The sequence below is a fragment of the Anabrus simplex genome, chromosome X (assembly GCF_040414725.1).
Source record: "Anabrus simplex isolate iqAnaSimp1 chromosome X, ASM4041472v1, whole genome shotgun sequence".
Taxonomy (NCBI): Eukaryota; Metazoa; Arthropoda; class Insecta; order Orthoptera; family Tettigoniidae; genus Anabrus; species Anabrus simplex.
This window is the reverse complement of record NC_090279.1, coordinates 153,803,520-153,828,130: the sequence shown is the minus strand read 5'-3', so window position 1 is coordinate 153,828,130 and position 24,611 is coordinate 153,803,520. Positions and strand designations below refer to the sequence as shown.

At 38.6% G+C, this 24,611-nt stretch overlaps 1 protein-coding gene across 2 annotated transcripts; it reads right to left on the bottom strand.

Moving 5' to 3' along the window:
* Nucleotides 1–14,668: 14,668 nt before the first annotated feature.
* Nucleotides 14,669–23,598, bottom strand: LOC136885884 (F-box/LRR-repeat protein fbxl-1). Of its 2 annotated transcripts, none has more exons than XM_067158571.2 (3): nucleotides 23,202–23,598; nucleotides 18,504–18,675; nucleotides 14,669–15,954 (listed from the first exon to the last, which is right to left on the bottom strand). In XM_067158571.2, the coding sequence occupies exons 2-3, from the start codon at nucleotides 18,508–18,510 to the stop codon at nucleotides 14,669–14,671; spliced, it is 1,293 nt and encodes a 430-aa protein (XP_067014672.2). In that variant the 5' UTR covers nucleotides 18,511–18,675; nucleotides 23,202–23,598. The 2 variants fall into 2 exon arrangements, with proteins under 2 accessions (XP_067014672.2, XP_068086754.1); XM_068230653.1 differs by lacking the exon at nucleotides 23,202–23,598 and adding an exon at nucleotides 22,972–23,097.
* Between the last annotated feature and the right edge of the window lie 1,013 nt (nucleotides 23,599–24,611).

Below are 24,611 nucleotides of genomic sequence, written 5' to 3'. Positions count from 1 at the left end.
TTTGCTCAGATTTGAGTTTCCTTATTTCACTTTGCAGCTCTAGTAGCAACTTTACCACGTCCTCAATAGAATAGCACTGCTTTTGACTCGTACTTGCCCCACAACACTTGCCATTGTTCATTTCACTACATTTACCGTGAGCCCATTTTTCACATAGTCCACACTGTACTTTCTTCTTCTTGCCCAGCTCCTTGTCACATACAGCACAGGTTGCCATGTTCTTGTGTTTCGTTGGCTCCACAAAGTAATTATTAATAATAAAAGAAACTGCCGTTCTTAACTAGTTCTAGTTACGTTTATACGTTTACGCTTGCAGTATTTCACATTTACACTGGTTGCACAGGATATGTATCTTTATGTTACACACGATATTACACAATGTTCAGGAGCCGATCATCACACCACTCTTACTCTGCCGCTGCTTCCTGCTTCTGTGTCATCACTTCCTCCTGTTCATTTTTAATGACGTTAGCATCTTATCCTGGGTTTTTCTTCTTTTTAACCTACTGGAATAAGATCTTTTTGTTTCTGGTTGTATCTTGTAGAGATTCAGTGAATTTTCGCCAGCATTTCTTTTTCTCTTCTTGAACAACCTTGGAGCACTCCTTCTTGCAGTGCCTGAATTCTGTTGTTCTTTTTCTCAGTCATCTTTTCCAAGCTTGTTTCTTCCTTTTAAATTTATCTTTTACCCTGTCATTTCACCAGCGCGTTTCTTGATTTTTCTTCCTGCCTGATACTCTTCCACAGTCCGGCTCCATGGCTAAATGGTTAGCGTAATGGCCTTTGGTCACAGGGGTCCCGGGTTCGATTCCCGGCAGGGTCGGGAATTTTAACCTTAATTGGTTAATTTCACTGGCACGGGGGCTGGGTGTATGTGTCATCTTCATCATCATTTCATCCTCATCATGACGCGCGGGTCACCTACGGGTGTCAATTCAAAAGACCTGCACCTGGCGAGCCGAACTTGTCCTCGGACACTCCCGGCACTAAAAGCCATACGCCATTTCATTTCACTCTTCCACAGGTCTTTTCTGCAGACCCAACCATGACTGTTTTAAAGTATGCCCATTCTTCTTCGACCCTCCCGATTTCTTCCTTAGGTATACTTGTTTTAATGTGTGTCTGGAACTCTTCATTTATTTTCTTCTCCTGCAATTTCCACACCCTTAGTTTTCTCTACCTAATTTCAGTCATCTTTTGTATCTTTCCCATCTTTAACTTAGCTATCACAGCTCTGTGATCTCCTTCGAAAGATTCACTTGAGAGGGCTGTTATGTCTACCAACATTTTCCTGTTACCTTTCTCGACCAAAATGTAATCTATCAGAGTTTTGATTTTGTTATCCCAAATATATCTTGTTATCTTCTGACTGTTTTTCTTTCGAAACCATGTGTTACCAATGATCAGCTCATTTCTTCTACAAAAGTCTACCAAAAAATCTCCATCCTCATTTCTCTTCCCATATCCAAATGGACCTATAATCTCATTTCCTTTTCTTTCCTGACCTACTTGGGCATTCATGTCTCCTATGATCTCAAATTGTTTGTCCTGTATATGGCCTTCCAGATATTCAAGGTATTCCTCTATATACATATCTGTATTTCCTGTTTGTGGAGCATACCCTTGAATTATATCCGTAACACCAGTTTCAAGTCTCAGTCTGACCTTAATCAACCTGTCATTTATGTTTTCCACCAGTTCTAGGTATTCCTTTAGATCTTTTCTAATTTTGAGACCTACACCATTTTTGGCTTCTCTTTCTCCACTATAGTATAAGGTGTATCCTTTCTTTAGTTTCCTGTCATCTTTTGCTTTCCATTTGGTCTCACTGACTCCCAGCAATGCTATATCTTTGTCAACCATAAAATGTACAATTTCTTCCACTTTCCCTGTTAGTGTCACTGCATTGATGGTCGCTATCTTGATGTATTTGGTTGCTGGTCGCCCATTTCTCATATTTCTTCCAGCATCACAAGAATTGCTCGTCACTTGTAGGGAACGCCCTAGCATTTTCCGAGGCTTCAGTACACTTTTCATCATATAGGCTTTTATTACGATGGGTTCGCCACTCCCAAAGGCATTTTAGAGCTACTGCCCGCCGAAACTTGTAGGCCGCTCCTAACTTGGAGACCAGACGCTTTTTGTAGCTCCTCTGGAGTACAGACGCTACAGCTGATATGGGGTTTCAGTGGCATTTCCTCCATTGAGGGCCCATTTCCCTTCTATAAGGATTCCTCCGCCCTTAGCCGTTGGTCCTTATAGTGGGTCAGGCTATTTACCATCGCCCAACACTCTGCGTGGAGACACTGGCTGTATGGTTTACTCCATTACCATAGCAGATTAACTGGCCAGACATTTACTACATCATGGTTAAATATCCTGAATAGAAAGGGGCTGAGAGGGTCATCTTGGAGGACTCTGTTAGTTTGGACTATTGGCCTTGATTGACTTACTCCATTATGCTCTCGATTAGTAGCAACAAATCATCTTGTCTACTCACAATAGTAGTTATCTTATCAGGATGTTCCAGTTTACATTGTCGAAAGTTTGAGTGAAATCTATGAAAGCGGCAAATAAATGTCCTTGTATTACCTTGGTCGCATCCCATATGTAGAATAGTACTTTCTCTATGGCTTGTAATGTGGACTTACCGGCTGTGAAACCGTATTGTTCCTCTGGAGTGTGTACCATGGCCTGTGGCTGAATGTGTCGGAATGATATTTGAGATCATGGGATATAAACTTCATGGTTCTGATCTGTATTGAATTGTAATCACAATAATAATTATTAAATTATTATTAATATTAATTAATACTAATATTAATTATTATTAAATATTAAATTATTAAGCCTTAATCCCCCTCCCTTCCACCCACTCTCCTTTGCGACCTCTCGCCTTGCCCCACCTCTCTCCCCTGCCCTGCCTCTCCCTCCTTGTCCTGCCCCTTCCTCTTCCTCTTCCTTTAATTCTCACAACCATTAGTACGAGGCACACACAACAATAGGCCACACACCACATGCCGCAATGAGAGGTAAGTCTCATATAACCTATGCCATCTAACCAACACGCTCTCTCCTTCAATTCATTAATTAAATTTTATCCAATTTTATTCAGGTTAACTTCATGGACACCGCAATGAATTGCAAATTTTATACAAGACACAATGTATCTGTTTTAACCACATCTTTATATGCCGTCCTGACAGTGTCCAACAACATTTCAGCATGATTTTAACAAGCACTACGAGAGCATTTCATTTTATTACATTGATTGATGTTGAAACACCATCTAGCAGTTCTGCGTCAGCTGGTGGTTATTTACAGCGACGTTCAGTGACTTGCATACGGCTAACACCACAGTCAACCAACCAGAGGATCCATTGCTTGGCACGACCCAATCAAAGGTCGTGCATTCCGAGATCCAATCAGACGACAGACTGTTCTGCTTTGATAGCAGTTTTTATTGTTCGATGCAGACGTTCAACTTTACCATTGCTCTGCAGATGATAGGGAGTGGTACGCTTAAGCTTCACATCACACAATTCGGCAAGATTCTTAAAGAGCTGACTTTCGAAGTCATCTCCGCAGAGTGGTGCAATCTAATGGTAAATGGAACTGTTTCTCGATAGGGGAGTTGCTTGTCTCGTGCAACTCCCTAGGACCGATACTGGCGGGCTTGCTATCTGATGCTATGCACTGTATACGGGCTTAGGTAGTCCTTGTTGAAACTACATTGTGGCACGCTGAGCGCTAGGGAGTTGCCATATGAAAGTAAACCCTGCGAGTTTGATTCAAAGATGGCAGAGTTTATTGGTCCATTACGAAGCATTAGTACTTTGAACAGCCAAAGATGTTAGAGTATATGTCAAATTTATTAAACTACAAAATGAGAAGAAAAGACGACAAAGTGTAAAATTGTTGGGAGTTGTACAGCACTGCAACAATACCATGCACCGCCCTTGAAGAATACATCCCTCCGTATAGTGTTGGTGTTACGAAGGGCATCCAGCCATAAAACAGAGCCAAGTCCACCCACGATTATCAGGATCTGGGAAAAGGGATGGAGGAAGAAGATGATGATTTATTATATTTTATAACTCAATTTTGGATTCATTAAATTCATATTATTTGAAAACATCCAAGTGTTATGCTTTTCTTGGCCAGCAGTGTACATTCCATCCAGTGGATGGATATGTTGTAAAGTTGAGTTGACTATTTGAATACAGTTAAGTAACAAAATAAAGGATTTTTTCAAAAATTATGCATGCATTTTTTAATAACAAAAAAAAAAAAAGTGACTTTCACTTTAGGCTTGTAGAAAAGTTTGGTTTCTATGTAAAAAATTAAAAGAACAACCTGGCACTACATAACCTGGGTCCTGTCAGAGCCCTAATTGCCATGGCAACTGTAGTACGATGATGATGATGCTTGTTGTTTAAAGGGGCCTAACATCGAGGTCATCAGCCCCTAATGGTACGAAATGAAATGACAACAAAAAGTTCAAAAAATCCACTGTACAAAATGAATCGAGGGTGCTTGATGTCTAAAGGGGTCCAAAAACCAGGTCTAAGGCCCCTCAGAATGGTACATGTCACGAGTAAAGTAGAACCATGGTATTTGTCATGTTGGGGTACTAATCAAAAGTAGCAAAGACTCACGGTGTTCCACACAAGATGGTACTACTCACAAGTATTGTACTTCGTATAGGTAACGCAAACCTATGGTGTTTCTCACACAACGGCACCACTCATAGCCAATGTAAACCGATGAGGTTTCTCACCTAGGTGTACTAACCACAGGGACTCGCACTATCCCTTGGTGTTCCTCACATAGTGGGTACTAATCACAGGCAACGCATACCCACGGTGTCGCTCATATAGTGGTACAACTCACAGGCAACGCCCAGACCCGCGGTGTTGCTCACATGGATACGACGCACGGGAACTGGAAACCCACAGGAGAACCCCCTCTTGCTGCTACTAATCACAAACCTATTTTGTACCTAATGTAGTGGTACTACTCGCAAGTACAGGCAACCCATGGTGTTCCCTGCATGATGGTACGAATCAAAAGTAGTTTCATGGTCCTAATTCAATCATCCCTTGGTTGCCCCTTTTAGTCACCTCTTACAACAGGCAGGGGATACTGTGGGTGTATTCTACATATGCGTCCCCCACCCACAGGGGGTAGTGTGTTTGGTCCGCGAGAGGTATTTTATTTCCCTCAAATCCGCCGATAAGCCGGTTAGGACACCCCTATCCGCCACGTGGGACGCGCCACGTGGGAGTATCACCTCTCCCCCTGCTACGCCAGCATAGTAGGTTCATGGAACTGTAGTACAAAGGGCTGTGCAGTGCATGGCCTTTGTAATACACAGATATAATGCTTCTGTATAAAAGCAAAGTATAAGAGTTGATATTATTATGTTCATGTTTGTATGCATGATACTATGTGTTCAATGGTAGATGCGCTAGTGGCTTGTGCCACATTTCTGGTTCCAAGGTAGTGATGGGCAACGCTCTCGCTCAACATCTATATCACTCTCGAGACTGACGTCGCAGATCTCGAGACTCTCGCGAGAATCCCGAGACTGATCCTCCTGTAGCGCAAGCTGTGCGACGTACCACTAACTACGACTGTAAAATTGATAGTATATCATTGGCAGTTATTGCGTGAAATAACGTTCTCTTATGAAAACGTGTGAGCCAATACATTTTGTCAAAAGCCTGTAAAAGTACTGCATGTTCAACTATGAACCCGCTAATACCATTAACTAAAGTGGAAACAGAATGTCAGTATCTTGAACTGTTCACGACTTATTTGGGGTGGACAACTTAGGTGAATAATAATAATAAACACTTTATTAATCATCATAATTAATAAAGATACAGCACACAAATTGTGCATTGTATAAACAAAGTTTGTCATATGTACTGTCACTTCTCACTATTACATAAGTTCACAATAGATAATCCCCGGTTTTTGCATGTGATTACGTGATATCGACTGCAATGTTCATTGCACAGCTTGCAAACACAGGTTTCGTCGGGGTCATGGAAGTACTCAGTGTTGCAAAGTTTATGGTGATACGCATGGACCGCCATCGAGTTAACGAAATGTCGCATGTCTTGATTGGTCTTTGTCCATGTTCTATTCATCATCGCCTCCGTTGAGTAGAATTCGAGCCAGATTGTGAATAACTGTAGATAGGATATACACCTACTTGGATACTAGAGGCATGCATTATTCGAACCTGAGATGGGGAAGATGTGCCTAGCTACATACGCAACCCCCATTACACATGAGGGGAACGTGTAACAGGGGTGATGGGCAACGCTCTCGAGACCGATTCTCGTGTGCTGCGAGCTGTGAGACGTCCCAGTAACTACGAATGTAAGCTTGATAGTTATCATCAGCAGTTCTCACATGGAAACGTGTGTGACGATAAATTTTGTCAAAATCCTATGAAAGCACTGCATGTTGAACTATGAGCTCCTTACCATTAACGAAAGTGAATACAGAATGCCAGTATCTTAAACTGTTCATGAGTTATTTCAGGTGGACTTCTTAGCTGAATAATCCATATAATTTGTTAATAATTGCTATTAGGATGTAATCCTACCTGGATGCCTCACAATCGTCGGCAGGGTAGTTTCTAGTGATTCAGACCGGGCCGGAGGTGTTCTGTGACGATTCCTCTTCATTCATATTATGCGTTTGTAAGTGCCGGATCATCCCAGAAGTATTTCTGCCGATGTATTTTACTTCTTTTGAATAAGCAACACAGTGGGCTGTGCTATGTGACATCTCTTAAAAATAACCGACATCCACGACTTACGTTGCGTTTCGGACATCGTCTTCAAGTTGTCGCGCACAATTCGACACAGTTCACATTGCACAGTCATATATGAAGTACGGTACCTACCTGATTATGACGCGAATACTCTATAGCAATTTAGATTCCACATTCCACTCATGCGTAATGTTGGTTGCATATGCAGCAAGACGCATCTTGCCTCGTCTCGAGTTCGAATAATGCACGCCTCTAGTATCCAGTTACGTGTACCTACAGTATCCGTCAGGTTCTGTACTTAAACCACTCATTCGTGTACCTACCAGTGCATACAATGCCCGAATGCGTATCCTTTATAATTATGTTATACTGCGTGAAAATAGACCTCGGTTTAAATGAACGCCCTAGTCGCTTGTTGACACGTATTTACGAAAATGAGAAGGCCCGTGGTTGGCTATTCGCATATTCGGAACAAACAACATTCAGCTCCGACTACCTGCAGGCCTACCAAATGCTGCTCGCCGCACATTGTGGGGACAACGCTCTCGAGATTTCTCGAAATTTCTCGCGAGAAATAATGCCTGCGCTAGTCTCAAGAAATCCCGAGAAATCTCAAGACCTCGTCTCAGACTGCCCATCACTATTCCAAGGTACCTGGTTGAAGCTGCAGTCAGTCTTTGTAGGATCAGCGACATCTACAGACATTTGCATACAAATTTGTATTTTTTATTTTTCTATTCCACCTTTTCAATACAGTTGATTTTGTGTTGTTAGAAGTTCACATTGCTACAACACTACATTAAAAGGGACATGTTTTGCTTGGTTTCAAGCATCCTCAGCCTTTGTAATTTTTCTCAAGGTTAAGACCTCTCATTGTTAATTTGCTTATAACTAATTTGTACTAAATTATGATTCTAAAAACTAAGCGGTAAAATACATAAACATAGGCATTTGTAAACACAATGGACAGTTTAAAAATTTAAATGACAGTGCTAAAATTGGGATATTCGTTAATTCTAACAACACTGACGTCCAAAACATAGTAATATATTCACAATAACAAGATTTGGCTAAAATTCTCAAATTCTTTGTTGTTTAAAAAAAATTTGTTAGTTGACTTATTGTATTAAAATTTGAGTCGTAAATTCCATTAAAACTCAATAGTGTCTAAAGCTTAAAATCTTAAATGCATTGGAAAATTCTGCTTCATGTGTTGATTTGAGGCATGCTTCTATAACGTATTAGTAGTAGATGGTGAAATGGAACTATTAGTCGTTTCCTCGAACTAGTCTTGATTTGACGAGCAGATTTTACATTGGAAGTAGATCATTTTTATGAAATCATTTTCTGAAAATAATGTATTACTTTTGGAATGAAAAACCACCTTGTTTACAAGAAGTAATAAATAGCACATTTAATGGTTAAGAGGAATACAGAATAGGACAAACACTGTGACAGGACAGTGAGGGAGTGCCGTCTTCAAACAGATTGGCTCTCTCCTCACCAATCCCAGTTCTTCTACATCCATTTCTTTTCAGTCTCCGACAAGCTCACCTGTATTCATTTTTATCTCTGTTTATCCAATTTTCTTCTCACCCGACTCTTCCCACATTAAGACAAGTTATGTCAAAAAGGTCCCTTGGTGGGTTCCGAAGCCTTCTCTCCAGATCAAACCTGGACCCATTTGAGCTGAGTAAATGGGAGTCTACTGTATAGGCATTGTATAAAAAAAAAAAAAAAAAAAAAAAAAAAGCAACAGCACATCCACATTCTGGATCCGTCCCTTGTCTGCAGATTTGTACTCTTTTTCTATTACATCTGATGGACACATTAATTAATTGAAGGGACTTGACGTCTTTGTCATCAACACCCTGGCAAAAAGATGGGGTAGGCTGACTTGGAACATAGATGCTAGATTTATTTTAACGTGAAAACATCGGGTGAATGGAGAGAGTTATAATAAAGATAGTAGCTTCAACCAACTGTACATAATTTTGCTATCACAATATTATTTTTGTCTTAAATTCACAGCCTGTTGAAACATGAATTATAACATTTAGAAATACTAAAACATTACCTGTAAAAAAAATGAAATGAGCATTTGTGTCTCAACAATCAAGAAAACTTAAACATTTTATTAACTGAGTTGACAGTGAAAAAATGTTGTATTCCTAACAAAATAAACCAGTTTCAATACATATTTATTACAGTCATTTGCCTGCACTGGTATGAAGTTGGACAGTGTCTTCAAGCTTACATTGTCTTCCTCTCCCTCTAGACGATGTTCCGTTCAGCACTGGTAAGTGGCATCTTTTTGGAATTGCTATGACCTACTCTTTCTTCTAATCATTACAAATGATGATAATGATGACTTGAAACATTAACTGACCAGTTGTAATTCGTCACGAGTTATACAGGGATTGATCAGGTCGACCTTAATTAACTTTTTATTTTGTAATTACTTTTTCCTCAAAGTTATTTCCTAAAATTCTGCTTTGTATCAATTTGTCACACTGTCAAATTTTATGCACTATTTGTTTGCTATTTTTTTTTTGCTTTACGTCGCGCCGACACAGATATGTCTTATGGCGACGATGGGATAGGAAAGGCCTAGGAATGGGAAGGAAGCGGCCGTGGCCTTAATTAAGGTACAGCCCCAGCATTTGCCTGGTGTGAAAATGGGAAACCACGGAAAACCATATTCAGGGCTGCCGACAGTGGGGTTCGAACCCACTATCTCCCGATTACTGGATACTGGCCGCACTTAAGCGACTTGCAATTATTATAGAGTGCAGTGTTATAACTAGGGACTGGACGTATATGTTATATCAAAGTACAAAATATGTACATAAAAATGTAATGTTCATAAAATTTGTAATAGTATTACTCTACTAAATTTACAAAAATGTTCATATAATCCTTTTATTATGCCTTGTTGTTATTTATGATATAAGACAATAAAATTGGTTGAAATACCTCCATATTTTATGACAAAGTCATCATTGTTACTTTAGATAATTGATATAGTTTTCTAATTTGGACCATATTAAATAATCAAATTAAAGGCATAATTAAAATACTTCAAATATTTAAAAATAATGTTATACACTGTAGATCACAAAGTTGCTCTCATGCCCTGAAAATGAAACAAATAAATTTTACTAAATAAGTTAGTATAAAATATGTTTTTATTTTTATTAATGAATATGCTCACAATGTGCAAAATACAAGAACTACATTACATTCCTCTAGTCCTAGTTTTGCATTTGTCTTTTACTGCAGATATTTGCCTGATATCTTTCACAGTGTTCATTGCACAATTTACACACACAATTTTCATGCAGGTGATGAAATCTTTTATTTTGGCAGAACTTGTGATGAAAACCAAGTTATGCGTATTGCGTTATAACATGTCAAAGCTCGTAATTTGCTTGTTTCCAATCATCTGTCATTATGGCATCTGTTGAGTAAAAGTCGTTCCAGATATAGCTTTGTTTTTCTACGAGAATTTGGAATGTGTTCTCGTAGGCCTTTGTGTTTGAACTCCTAATAACACATATAGTATGGAAATGTTTTTTTATCGTGATGCGCAGTGTGCCACCAAATACTACTTTATGTTTTGACACTGATCCGATCAAGTGTATACTGAGAAGGATCATTCAGCACTGCAGGAAGTCACAGGTGCATATTTTAAAAGATAGAACTAGCTAGTGAAGTATCTTCTGGAGCTCTTCTTGTTCACCACCAATGACCTTGCAAGCAGATTTCGTTTCAAAACTTCATGGAGTTTGTTAGAAACTCTGACCACTGAAAGGAACCTAGCCATCCCAGATTCTGAGAAAGGTTTAGATCTCAATTTTTTAAAGGAATTTTAAAGCCAACTTTAGCAATCTATGTATAAAAATGAATGTCTCAAATGGAATCAAAAACTACTGGAGCAATCTGGCTGAAAATTTCACAATTTGTTCTTATTACTCCTGGGAGGGTTTAGGAAGTGGTTTGGACAAAATCTGATAGGTAGTTCGGCATAGGGTGTGAGAAGGGTGAAAAAAAAAGAAAATATGGAAAGGCAAGTAAACTGCATGACAAATCTGATCAGTGGGTTGCCTTAACCAACAAGATTATGATGTATTTCTTAAAACTTACCTTCTTCTTCTGCTTGTATAAACAGTATATGAAAAAGAAAAGCCCAACTTCAGTCCCCGTGGCATAGGGGGTGAGAAGGAGTGAAGAAAGAAAATGTTGAAAATGACAGAGATTACGGGTGTGTGTATGTTTCAGCATAGCTCTCAACCGAACTAGATACACATATAACTTACTATCTGGAAAAATTACTGTAGGGAAAAGAAACTCCTAGCACCCCTAAAAGGAGTGAAATGTAAAAATCTGAAAAATGACCGATATTAGTGGCGAGTTCATAGTCTTTGGGGTAGCTGAGATGTCGTTTGAGCCAAAGTTCATTCCCAATCAGGATGGGGGTTAGAAGGGGTGAAAGGAATGTCCAAAATGACTGAGATCATGAACGTACGTATGCATGTTCCAGCATAGCTCTCCACCAAACATGATACTCATATGACTTACTGTTTGAAAAAAAAAAAAATGTAGGGTAGACACCATTATGGGTGGGGGGGTGGAAAGGGGGTGAAATATTAAAATAATAGAAAATGACCAATATTAAAAGTGTAAACAATGTATGTTAATAATTACAGTTTTCCTTTGGCATTTAATTAAATGGTTTAGAAACATCTAATACCGTTGAATTAGTAAATGCGGGCACCTGCTAGTTGAAATATATTCTTCTATATGAGATGAAATTCATCAGTTATTTTGCTATAGTCTAAAATTAAACTAGCTGACAGAATTTTTAAATAATTAGCTGGATATGTTACAAAAATGTTAAATTCTTCACGTAATATGTAAAATGAAACATAGATATAACCATATCAGAACCACAATTCGCTGACATTTTCAGATGCCTACAAGTAAATTAATGCAATATGTAATTACATAAGATTCCAGGTCCTAGTTATAACTCATTAAATGTGTTTCATATAGTTTACTATACACTGGAATGCCAGAAGTAGCAGGATAGTATTTACAGGAAATAGTCGGTGGCGCCATCGTACCGTAACTTCTTGGAAGTGGCCCAGACCTGTATCAGGTATGATCTGACATCACAAGAGCAAGAGTAAACACAGTGTGTGCCGGGTGTGGGAACACGATGTAAGTTACCATCATTTGAACGGAGCATGATAGTGGGGGCAGATGGATAGAACATTCCATGTTGAAGCTGTGTGGACATATAACACTCCTCGATCGACGGTGTCACGTGTGTATCAGGAATTCCTCCTGGAAGGGTTTACAACCCACAGTGAACAGCACTGTCGCTGACCACGGATACTTAACGACTGCGATTAGCGGTGATATAATATATAAGTAATAATAATAACAACGTAAACGTTTCCACCTTTTCAATACTACAATGCAGGAGGTACCAGACACATATCCAACAGCATTCTTTAATGTCAGTGGAATATGGGAGCAGAATACCCTTGTTAACACAATGACACAAGGCACAGCATCTCACCTGCACTGGACCCTGGAGGACTGGTGACTATTGCTTGGTCCGATGAGTCACTCTTCCAGTTGTTTCGAGCTGACGGTAGGGCTTTGATATGGTGCTGGCCCCATGAAGCGAAGGAACCCAGTTGTCAACAAGTTACCTTAAAGGTTGGTCGTAGCTCCATAATGGTGTAGGCTTGATCCACTGATCGACCTGGACAGGCCTGTTGACCAGTGACCCTATCCCGTGACTTTTGGCATGTCAGGGTGTTTGGCACAAAATTATTTTTATTTCACTTAAATCGGTTAACACGTGTGTTCATTACAGACTCTCAAAGTAAACTGGCTGTCCAAAACCAAATTCTAGAGATGTGCGTCAATTTACCCTCATGAACTTGAATATTTTTGAGAAGTGTTCTTGTGGATGAAAACAAACTCTTCCCCTACACAACTTGACTGCACTGTGCAGAATTTATAACATCTTAAAATCTTCTCAGTTTTCATCCTGGTTAACTTTTCAAACTGGCATATCAATTTATAAGGTGTTATAAAAGAAATGATAGTTGGGCGTATGTTTGTGTAATAATGTGTTACTGCTTAATAGACTTTTGAAATTGCGAGTTTATTATACATTATCTGCCTCTACAAAGATCTTAGATCTTTCTCAAATTTGAGTATAAAAAAGGACATATTGCTTGACATAAAAAATGGTATAACTTGAAAACCGTACGTAATATGATTTCCATACTTGTAGTTGAATATGCAGAAATATGATGTATAAATGCCTAATAGAAACTTTTTTGATCAAACCTTTCGTTTAGCTTTTCTCCTGAAAAGTAAGGATTTTGGAATGTGTACCCTTTCAACTTGCCGATTCAATTAAAATTGCTTATGTTTTATGTACTATCCCAGTCAGGAGCTATTGATCTTTTCTTACGCCTTTCCATTTCTTTTTTTTTGGCGTTCATTACACAAGTAAGCTGAAGAAATGTTGATATCAGTATAAGCCAATTTCCAGCTGTCTCACTTAGTGTTGCCACTGCCTTTTCGATATGCCGTGCTACTGTGCGACTTTCCGGAAAGTTTTGCTCGTAGATAACCAGCAGAAGCGATCATAAAGGCAGTGAATGTGCGAAATACGTCAGTGAACTGCAGGAAGAGATTCCTATGCCTTGGAAGAGTGTGTACATGCTGTATAGTAATACAATGCGTATACCTCGTTTATTAGTAAGAAAAATGTAAAATGCTTATACAGGATTTATTCACTGTATAACTAATTAAGAGTTAAACAACTGTATAAGGACTTTTTATTAGTAAGACGGTAAATGTAAGGAACTTCATATTATTTGTCCGTATTGAACTGAGATCACAATTGAATCAAAATCTAGCAGGTTCCACCTTTTTCAATACAAAATACAATGTTGTTGGATGGTACTATATGTACGGGACACAACTAATAGGTTGAAAGTTCATTTTAATTAGAACAGTATCATCTGCATATCACAGATTATTATTATGTTCAACGTAAGTATAAATATAGGGTTGCCATATGCCCCATTAAACCGAGATTCCTCCAGATTCAAGGATGGAAAAATCGTTCCAGTTGGTTTAGTAAAATTCCTGTGAATGTCCTCTGTTTCTTTATACATTTACCCACTGTTTCGTTCTGGCCCATCTTGCAACAATAACTCTAATACTGTACAACAGATAGAACAAATACCGGTGATGGATTCGCTTAGAATAGCACCCGATTCTGTTTCCTCTTTGCTTGATTCACGTGTTGCTGTGAGGTCCAGAATTGTATTTCTATAGAACAGATTAACTCTATCATTAGTTAGGGCCATTCTTTACATTCAGTAGAGTATAGCACATCACTTGTACCTTGCACTGAATTTCATTAACTTATGTGCACTGGAAAAAAAAAAAAAAGTGCCTTTATTAAGTACAAACTTCTGAAAAATATGATTGATATGATAAGAAACCTGTGTAAATGCAAGTACCAGAGTATGATAAATGTATATATTTAGTGTGAAAAGGTTTATTTTTACTATTATAACTATATTATTTTTGCAGCTCTTTTGCCGACAATCTGACAATTTTTGTCACAAATACATCAATCCCGGATTTGTGCAAGAGGAATTATGGCAAGCTTATGTCAAGGACATATCACAGATCTTTGTTTTTGCAAATAATTCCATTGAAGAAAAAAAGTAACGCAGATGTTTGTTCCCGCACTTGCTTCAATGTATGAATGTTTAGTATTTACAATGTTCTTTCTTCTTCCTTGAATAAAATGTATCCTTATCAACATCACTAAAGGAGTAATGATTTACCTAAAGTTTCTTCTTTGTCTTCTAGCATAGTTACCCTTATATTCTCCTTCCGCAAGTGATCAAATGTAGTTAAATCCCTCCAGCGATAGAACATCAGGTGAAGGGCCCGGTTCTTAATGTCACTGACATTAAGCTGAAGGGAACGATCACCACCAGCTTTGAGATCAATAGGGGAGTCCCAGTGCCCTAAATCGAACTTGAGAACTTGCAAGTTCCTGAAGTTACAAATAATTTTCAAGCACTCCACAGTGAGCTTCGAGCAGTCGTACACATCAAGGTAAGTCAGTTCTGGCACTGTCTCGAGTTGCTGCATTCCCCAATCGGTAATACAATGATTATTCAGAATACTCACTGATGTGAGCTTCTGAAAATAATGAAGATTTCCTAAAGAACGATCCTGCAGTGAAGAGGAACGATGGAACGATAATTTTCTAAGTAGCGGGCAGTTGACTGCGACTACACGGAATGGGTCACCGCCTACAACGGTGTAGTCGTACAACTGGAGTTCTACAATATTTGGGAAAAATGTAAATGTTGGCACACGGCCCCAAAAAAAGAACCCTGAAGAATACTGAAGTGCCAAAGATGATACATTTCTAAGCTGAAGAACACTTTCTAAATGTCTGTTTCTAACATTGCCACAGAATTCTCTCAGGGACAAGGTATTCAAATTTGTACATACTGACAAAAGAGGCAGGACACAGTACCCATCAGAGGTGATGCAATAGAGTCCTAACGTGCGTAACTTGTGTTTCTTTTTCTCTAAGAAATATATAAGATCGGCCTTGGTACAGAAGTGACTTTGAAACTCTAAATGCTCTAGGTTTGGTAAATTATCTCCGAGATATTCTAAATCATTGCTACTATGTTGTTCTAGGGTGAGAATTAGGACCTTAATATTAGAAAATATGGGAGTATCTTTTGATTTGACATAGTCCCAGAAAGCATGCATTGGCATACAAAGTTGATGAATATCCTGACAACACTGAACCATAGTTTCAACAATAGAAAAATCAAGGTCACAACTAGATAGATCTATAGCATGAAACTGGGGAGACAATTTCAGCAAGTATTTTATCCTTGCCCTGTCGCAGATTGGTCTGTACACGATGCACCTCCACAAAGTTCTATCCTTCCACACTTCCTGCCACCAGCGGCACACAAACGGAATGCATGTCACTAAAGCGCTGTATGAACAGTAGGAAAATATTTTGAGCAGTATCTCTGCAGGCAACTTTTCTGGCCTCGCACTCATCTTGGCAGCAGCTGAAAAGAAAGATATATATACGTAAGGAAAAGTAACAATTTTCAAGCACAGAACATTTGGGACATTTCCATTATCAGCCTTAAAAATCATTTTGGTCTTATTATTAATGCTACAATTCAGTTTGAGGTCAAAGATGAAATCCACATGAAGTTTGTGAAGAGAAGTGAACAACTGATCAACTTTGTTGCAAAGATCTGGAGGCTAAATTTATTGTTTTCATGTCCGTATTGACGTATCTCACAATTATATAATGGGGATAATTACATCTAATCAATACTACTTGTTGCAAGTTACATTAAAAATACATCATTTGCAGGACCAGTTTCGATCTATAATCGATCATCCTAAGCTGCTTCAGAACATAAGATAAAATAACATATACATGTCATTGAACATCACTTAACCTTCATCTGCTCGCAAAGACGGCAGATTGGCTGCATTTTTGTATTGTCACACATTTCTCGCCAGAGAGTTAGAAAAGGCCTGGGAAGGACAGGTATTCCTTAGTCATTCATCTTGCCGCTAGCCGAAGTTTGATTTCAGCCCATCCACTACTCCCTACCATCTCAGTACAGTCCGAAAGCTGACGGTGACGGCCAAGCTGCCGTCTTGCGAGCGGAAACGACAATTAGTTTTCAATCCCTCATCAGATGAAGTAGGTAAATATTTACTTATTTTTGCTATTATTTTGGAATTATATTCATCTTTCAGTAAACTAGTGAGACAAAAAATTTTTCCTGTTAATATTTTCGTTGAAATATATATATTTTTTGCCAGAAAATACTAACGATGAGTTTACCAACTTAGGTACCTACTCTTTCGTTCAGCACTCAATGATAAAACGATTCTGAAGATATTCTTTGAATTCCAGAGGAACTGGGGTAGGAAGAAGGCAAAGCAACAGCTTAATATTTGCGTTATTATTTTAAAAGAAAAATGTAAATACATAGACTTAAACCTGTTTTTTTAATTATATATATATATATATATATATATATATTTCTCTATAAATACCTACTTTTTGGGAGAAATAGTAATGAAAAAATAAACTTGAAGGATTGAAGATGTGTTTTTATTTTATCAACCAAAAGATAAGAAGAAATAAATTAATTTTGTAGATTTCTGCAGTGTATATTATGAATATTTATGTGAATTATTTAATAAATATTTTTGGTTAAAACAGTGCTTGTGAAGTTTTGTCAGAATTGCAGTCCTGATTATTTTGAAGCGGTGCAAGTGAGGTGGAGAAAATGTAATGAAAATTATCAAACATGATGGGTGGCCAAGCTGCCGTCCGTGCGAGCACGAACATGACGCCAGGCCGCGCGAGCAGATGAACTAAGAATGTAGTTAAAAAGCATAGTAAACAACACTTATAACAGATTAAAATCACGTTGTGTACTGTGTGAATGCGAACTGCATAATAAACAGTAAGAAAATTCACATTAACAGAACACGACAACCAATCTCCACCAAGTCAATGTGTGCCAATTTAGAAGGGTAAACAATGCCAATTTAATCCATTTTGGCTTTAGGACAGCACTGTTAGCACTAAATGTAACATACATTACCACATTCGACAAGTTTGTTCTTCACCAATATAAGCATTACACAAGATACAAAGTGTTCCATTATTAACATACCAGGACTTTTGAAATGCAGTTTAATCAGGAAAAAGATACAGAACTCCAACACGAAAGCGTAATGAGCCTTATACGGGATCTATGGTCATGAAAATCAAATTTTATTGATTTTAATCTGGGTTATGTAGACCAAAGGTATCCAAATGGAACATAATAATTGCTTTTACACCAATAAAGTGAAAAATCCACGGTAAAGCAATTTTTGACATCAAAGAATTATCCAGATTATCATTAACAACCGCTATGGCCTTAATCAACGCAAAAATAGTTCCCATCGCAACATACGGAATAAATATTATTTGGGATAAGTTAAGTCTAAAAGATCTAATGACTTTAGAAGAAGTTAAATCAAGATTCTTGAAAGCCGCTCTAAGTGTTTCGAAACACACAAAGTCGAGGCTAGTATATGAGCTCGCGAGAGAACCGTTGTTTATAGAAGAACTGCGTATGAGACTCCCATCCACCGACAGCTCGAATAAACTGCTCCTTGAAAGACAAAAGAAATGAAGAGAAATCTGGCTGGACTTTTATACTACAGAAGCCATAGTAAATAGATCCTGGGCCAACACGAATCAAGACCTGCGTCACCTGGTGACGTCAATAGTTGTGCATGGGTACCACCACAAAGTATGCAAGAACAAGCATTTACACGATCCTGGGAATAACTGTACATGTGATTTGTGCGATCAACCTTGTGATCGCTACCACATTACCACTTGTAAAAAACGAGTAATACCCCTGATAGATTATTGTGCTTAATTAAAATGTGTACAATCAAAATGCAGGGTAAAATGTATCGCCAAAACTTATGTAACTTATGTAACATATATACACAACTTGTGTGCATTTCTTAATAATAATTAAGAAATACCGTCGTTACTAGAGAAATATGTATACGTACTTACAGGCCATAGACAGGACTCATTTGTGTTGTTTTCCGCTGCTCGTGCCGTGTTTTGTTTCTTTCTTGAGGTCCAGGGCTTGCACCGATGAATGGGAGTGCTATGTCTGTGAACTGTCATTATCTTTGTCCATATGATTAGCGAGGGCAGTTCAAACAGCAAAATATCATGATTCCTGGACCAATAAATATATCATTTAATGAATGAGTTAGGGCACAAAACGAATGGGCAACATGAAGAAAACGGCACCTAATTAATTCAAACAACTTCAGTGAGCAAAGACATCACACACAGAAGTGTTGGGCAAACAAAACACATATGGAAGCGCTGCGACGTAGCAGAAAAAATAGTTGTAAGGTAATAAAGCATGTATCCATATTATTCCTTGCAAGTAAAGTATTTCATATTATTTCTTAATTTACTCCAGATTTTGCACTTTATTTGAGTAAAATGAATTATTTTGGGACAAATATTACAGTGACATTTCGTGGATGCCTTTGGTCTACATAACCATCCCCATTATATAATTGTAAATACAAGTCAGCCAGTAAGAACTCATTGGGCTTCTGTCTTACAGCAATGACATGATAGAACAGGTCTAGGAATGGGAAAGGAAGTGACTGAGACCTTAATTAAGGTACAGCCTCAGCATTTGCCTGATGTGAAAATGGGAATCCACAGTAAACCATCTTCAGGGATACTGACAGTGGGCTCCAGTGTAAGCTGACAGCTAAGTGACCTAAACTGGGAAATCAACTCCCTGCATGTTGGCTTCTTTACACTGCATCTACTATATAGTACTTTGTTTTCCTATTTAACCCAAGTAAACAGGAGTGCGTAGAGTTCTTCTGTGCTATAATCAGAATGGATAAGTTTGTGATAAAGTTGCCGAAAAAGGAAACAATTTTAGAAACGGAATGGCAGGAAATTGTAGTGATTCTAAGCTGGTGGTTGAAGAAATTAATCTGCATAATTTTTAGGTAAAACATATATCCTAGTAGTAGTAGTATTTATTCACTCATTACGCTATTTACTAGAGCAACCGACATGAAATCGGAAGATTGTGGGTTCGGATTCCGCTCATATCCGGTTGGCCACTTTTGTTCTGTACGTAATATCTCTTTAACACGTACTATACATACGTAACACGACCTAATAGGTTGAAAGTTGATTTTGATTACAATGCGGTTGTGAAAATTCAATATTCATCAAAATCCTCGTACAGTAGAGTCCCGTTAATCCGAACCCCGTTAATCCGAAAGTCCGGTTAATCCGAACTGAAATATACATTTTATTTAAGTTGTCCTTATTGAAATGAAAGACCATATTATAGAATGAAGATTTACTTGCACTTTTAGTCATATTTTATTAGAATAACTTAATGTAAACATAATTACACATCATAAACCATCAATCACTGGGCGTTCATCTTTATAAAGTCTGTTAGTTTCTTTTGCCGTAGTGATTGGAACCTACTCGAAGATGCAGCGTTAAACCAGAATCTCATGAACATCACATCAGTGAGCGTAGTAGCGGAGTGTTGCTCGACGTAGTGTACGGCAAGTTCTAGGCGGTCGCGGCATCTGAATATGAGACTAGTGTAACCCGTTACCGTATTTTAGCAGTTTTAGGAGACAAGTTTTAACCTCCTCTACGTGTTCTTAACTACCCTAATGTAATTTTATACAGTTTTTTTTTATTAATGTAACTGCTAAATAATGGGTTTTTCAAATTACAGTAGGCCTATATACTGTACTGTATTATAGAATATTTTCCTCAGACGGTTGAGGCGCTGGCCTTCTGACCCCAACTTGGCAGGTTCGATCCTGGCTCAGTCTGGTGGTATTTGAAGGTGCTCAAATACGTCAGCCTCGTGTAAGTAGATTTACTGGCACGTAAAAGAACACCTTCGGGAGAAAATCCCGGCACCTAGGCGTCTCAGGAAACCGTAGGAGTAGTTAGTGGGAGGTAAAAACAATAACATTATTATTGGAAAATATTTTCCGGTTAATCCGAAAATTTTGTAATTCGAACAGACTCCGGTCCCAATTAGTTCAGATTAACGAGACTCTACTGTACTTCGTTAGTCCTCGAAACAGGCAAAATTTGTTTACGGTATCATATGAAGTCTCTCAACAGATGAGAATATTAAGTTGGTTTCTGGTTTCAGGGAGCAAATTGGTACAGAGTTTCGACATCTACAAGAAAGAGTCGTTTTTACTCGGTCATCAAACCAGAGTTGGAAAGTAACTGAAGTACTTACCACAGGACCCGTGCTACTCCACAGCATTCTTTATAAATAGATCAGATAACTCGTCTCAATATGCCTGTCGCTATCATATTGTTTTGCCTGCCCTTTTCAATTATTTTATGAACATTTAATACCGGTATATAACAACTGATTCATTCGTAATGTAGTCTCTAACAATTCTTTCCATACAATATTCTCTGTGCTTCAACCATTCTTAACATTCTTGATGGATAAATTTAATTTTTTTTAAAAATTCCGTATTGATAGTCACCATAAGTCATAAATGAAAGAAAAGTTCCACCTAATCAATACTATTTTTGTCGCTATCATTTTCAAACGATCTTGCCCGAGATAGTGCGACATACAATTGGCCATGGCTGAATGCTGGTTCAAGTAAGTAGACTACCCACTTTTTCAAGAGTTTGACCCTGCGCTTTATGAATGGTCATACAGAAAGCTGGTCGACTTGATACCTTCCCGTCTGTACATACGTAGACTGTTTTCTCCTAGCAGCATGTAAGTTATTAGGAACGTTCTGCTGGGGAAGGTCTGAGAATCAAAGAGTATCTAGCAGAGAATAGTATTCTTCCATCATCAGAGGAAGTGTATACTCTCTGGCTTGACAGGTAGTCAACAAACATGGCTGCGTGCAATGACATTACTAAGGATGGAAATCACATATATCAGAATATTAATTAAAGTGTTAGTTGATTAGCAACCTGCAAAGAACAGAATATATTTAGGGTAAGCCATCGCCTGCAATTATTGGAGTAATCTTTTAATGATTTGATTTTATGATCACTCAAAGTTGGCTGAATTCAGAGACCTATCAATGTCTCGTGCTTCACTGGCAGTTAATTAGAGTGCCTCTCCTTGACCTCTGCAGGATGTGGTTTCAACATGACGGAGCTCCACCACACGCAGCGGAGGTCGTCTGGAACCATCTCCATGCAACGTAGGGAAGGACCTATCCCCTGGCCCGCCAGGTCGCCCAATCGTACGCCCCTGGATTTTTTCTGTGGGGCCATGTAAAACAACTTGTGTATGCACAGGAGCCTGCCAGTCCTTGTCACCTTAGGCAGCTCATCATTGAGGCATGCTGATCCGTTTCGCCAGAGGTCGTCACTTCGAGCAGGTGCTGCATTAAATGACGTGGATAACCGAAATCCAGTCACATGTTTCCCAGCTTCTATCAACCCAGCTCCATACCAACGGCCCTTTTCAGGGCCAAATAAACAAATCAGTCTGTGAAAAATACCAGTATTAAGTATACAACCTTGCCACATACCAGGCAACTGGCTTAAAAAAGTACTTGCATGGGACTTGAACCTTCTAACCCTCGAGCACTGTCTAAACTATCACACATCCTACCGCGCACTAGCCATGTGAGCTACTGCGACACTTGACCTACGGCGCCCACTTTGCAGCCTATACTGGCCACAGACCATCATCTCCACATCCTCGTCTATCCCAGTATCATACCCAATGCAACGATACATATGGTCTTTTGCAGGGTCAAATAAACAAATCAGTCCTTGGAAGCTATCAAGTATGCAACGTTACCACATCCCAGGCAACTGGCTGTTAAAAAAAGTTATGTGGGATTTGAACCTCCTACCTTGAGCACTGTCCACTATCACTTATCTCCCCGCCCGCTTGCCATGTGAGCTACTGCGACACTTGATCTACAGTGCCCACTTCCCAGCCTATACAGTACCGTGCTCCTGGTCTGTGCATCCACCCGCTGTTTTAAAGTATGTGTTCTGCATATCTGCACTCGTTTTCAAGGGTTCATTCGAGGTACCTATGATGAATTAATAGCAACACTCATGATTCCTGCTGTCATCTAGCCTGTAAACATACATCTCGTTATATTACTCCAGTTTAGGAAGAGGGACCGATGTCTTTCAGAATTGTAGTAAATGTGAAGGGATGCAAAAAACTGGATCACAAGGGGCTGGTGGACCAGTCAGTATAATAAGAGCTACCGTTGCACCAGAATTGGTGACGGTCATTCAGAATGGTTTGAAACAACTCTTATTAGTGTTAATGGAGGATGGTCTATTGGTGGAACCAAACCCCTAAGTTGTGACAAGAGTACATCTGCGCTGCTCTTCACTCAAAACTGATACTTGAATAAGCCCAAGAGCTTACTGGTAAATCGTACACTTCAACCATAAACCTCCCCATTCAGAGCATATTGGGTTTTAATGGACGTACTTGTTTATCTTAGTATCACAATAATTATACAAACAATAAACACCACATTACACCACTATCACCGATCTCTACGCTTCCTATTCTCAACTGCTAATTTGTTCTAATAACCTGTAGCCTGTACAGCTGTAATACATAGCAAAACGAATGAAGCACACTCATTTCGCTTATAATAAGGGTAATAATAGAACAAAGATATGCAACTTCCCAGAAGAAAGAAATAATGTGCGTACCATATCCAAAAACGTGAGAATGGACTACGGATGAGCTGTTGTTTGCCGGCTGACACTAAAAACAGGAAAATTACTTCATATTCCGGAAGAGACGGTATCATCATCTCGCCATAGTATAATCATGGTAAATATCTGTCCAAGAATTTGGAAGTGTCATAATTAATTTTTAGAGATATGAAGATTTTCACATATGGTATTATACACTTCGCCCACGATGTGCAATGAACTACTGCGATACACTGCTTTAAGAGAACTTGGATTTTTCTTCCATGCTCCCTGACTTCGATGAGTTCTCAAGTGAAAGTAAAAGCGAGGAAATAATTATGAAAACACAAATCTAACCCGTGACGCCGGACCTCATATAAATGGGACACTTCTTTATATATAAAAATATTTCGGGTTTGGGTGACATTTATCAAATATAACATTCTTCTTCTTCTTCTTCTTATTATTATTCTGTTCAAAGAGAATGAGTAAGAGATGACTCTCAACATTATTTTTCACTTCTGTACGCAACGGTTGCGCAAAGATCGCCAGGGATTGCACAATACGCCTCTAGTGAGCACAGGGCTGAACTAAAATTACCGGGCGGGCAATTTAAATCGTTTAGCGCGCGGAGGGTCCCCAGGTTCTCGCCCCCCCCCCCCCCCCCTCTTAAATATTATATTAAATATATTTTTGTTCTTTTTTTTCCTCATATTTTTTCTTTCATTTCCTTTTCTTTCTTTCCTTCTTTGTTACCTTTTTCTGAAATACTGCATTCTGAACAACAATACACCTGGAGGATGGCCTGTGCTTTATCATTATTATTATTAATAATAATTTTTTGCTGGAGAAAAAAAGCTTACCAGCTTGTGCTGCTTATTATAATTATTTCGTTTATGGAGTTATATTTTACTTTTACTAATTCACAAAGCCATGAAGGATGGGCCTTGCCTGTGCTGCTTTTGTTTGTTTCTGCTGAGGAAAATGGAAACTAACTCACAAAGGGAGGAAGGAAGTGACCAGAAGGTGAGTGGGATTGGCAATCCCTATCTCAGATTAAGACCTATGACAGAAATAGACACTAACATCCCCTCGTACATCAGTCCTCTTTAACACTACTTAAGCCAACCGTAACAGTCAATAGTATCAAGATATGCCACTTATGCAGGAAATAAAATATAAATACAATGTAAGAAAAAAAACCATACACAGGAACCACAATGATGAAAGGAAACTCATATGATAAGGAGGGAGTTTGTAGGATTCAAAGATAAATTGAAATGAAACATGATCTTTTGGTTTATGAAGCTATATTCTACCTACTATCCACAGTGTTACAGGTATAAAATTGTGTAGAAATTTGCACAAAAGTTTTAGTGATCATAGTATATCATAATCTCATGACATTACATTCAGCAGTGTCAA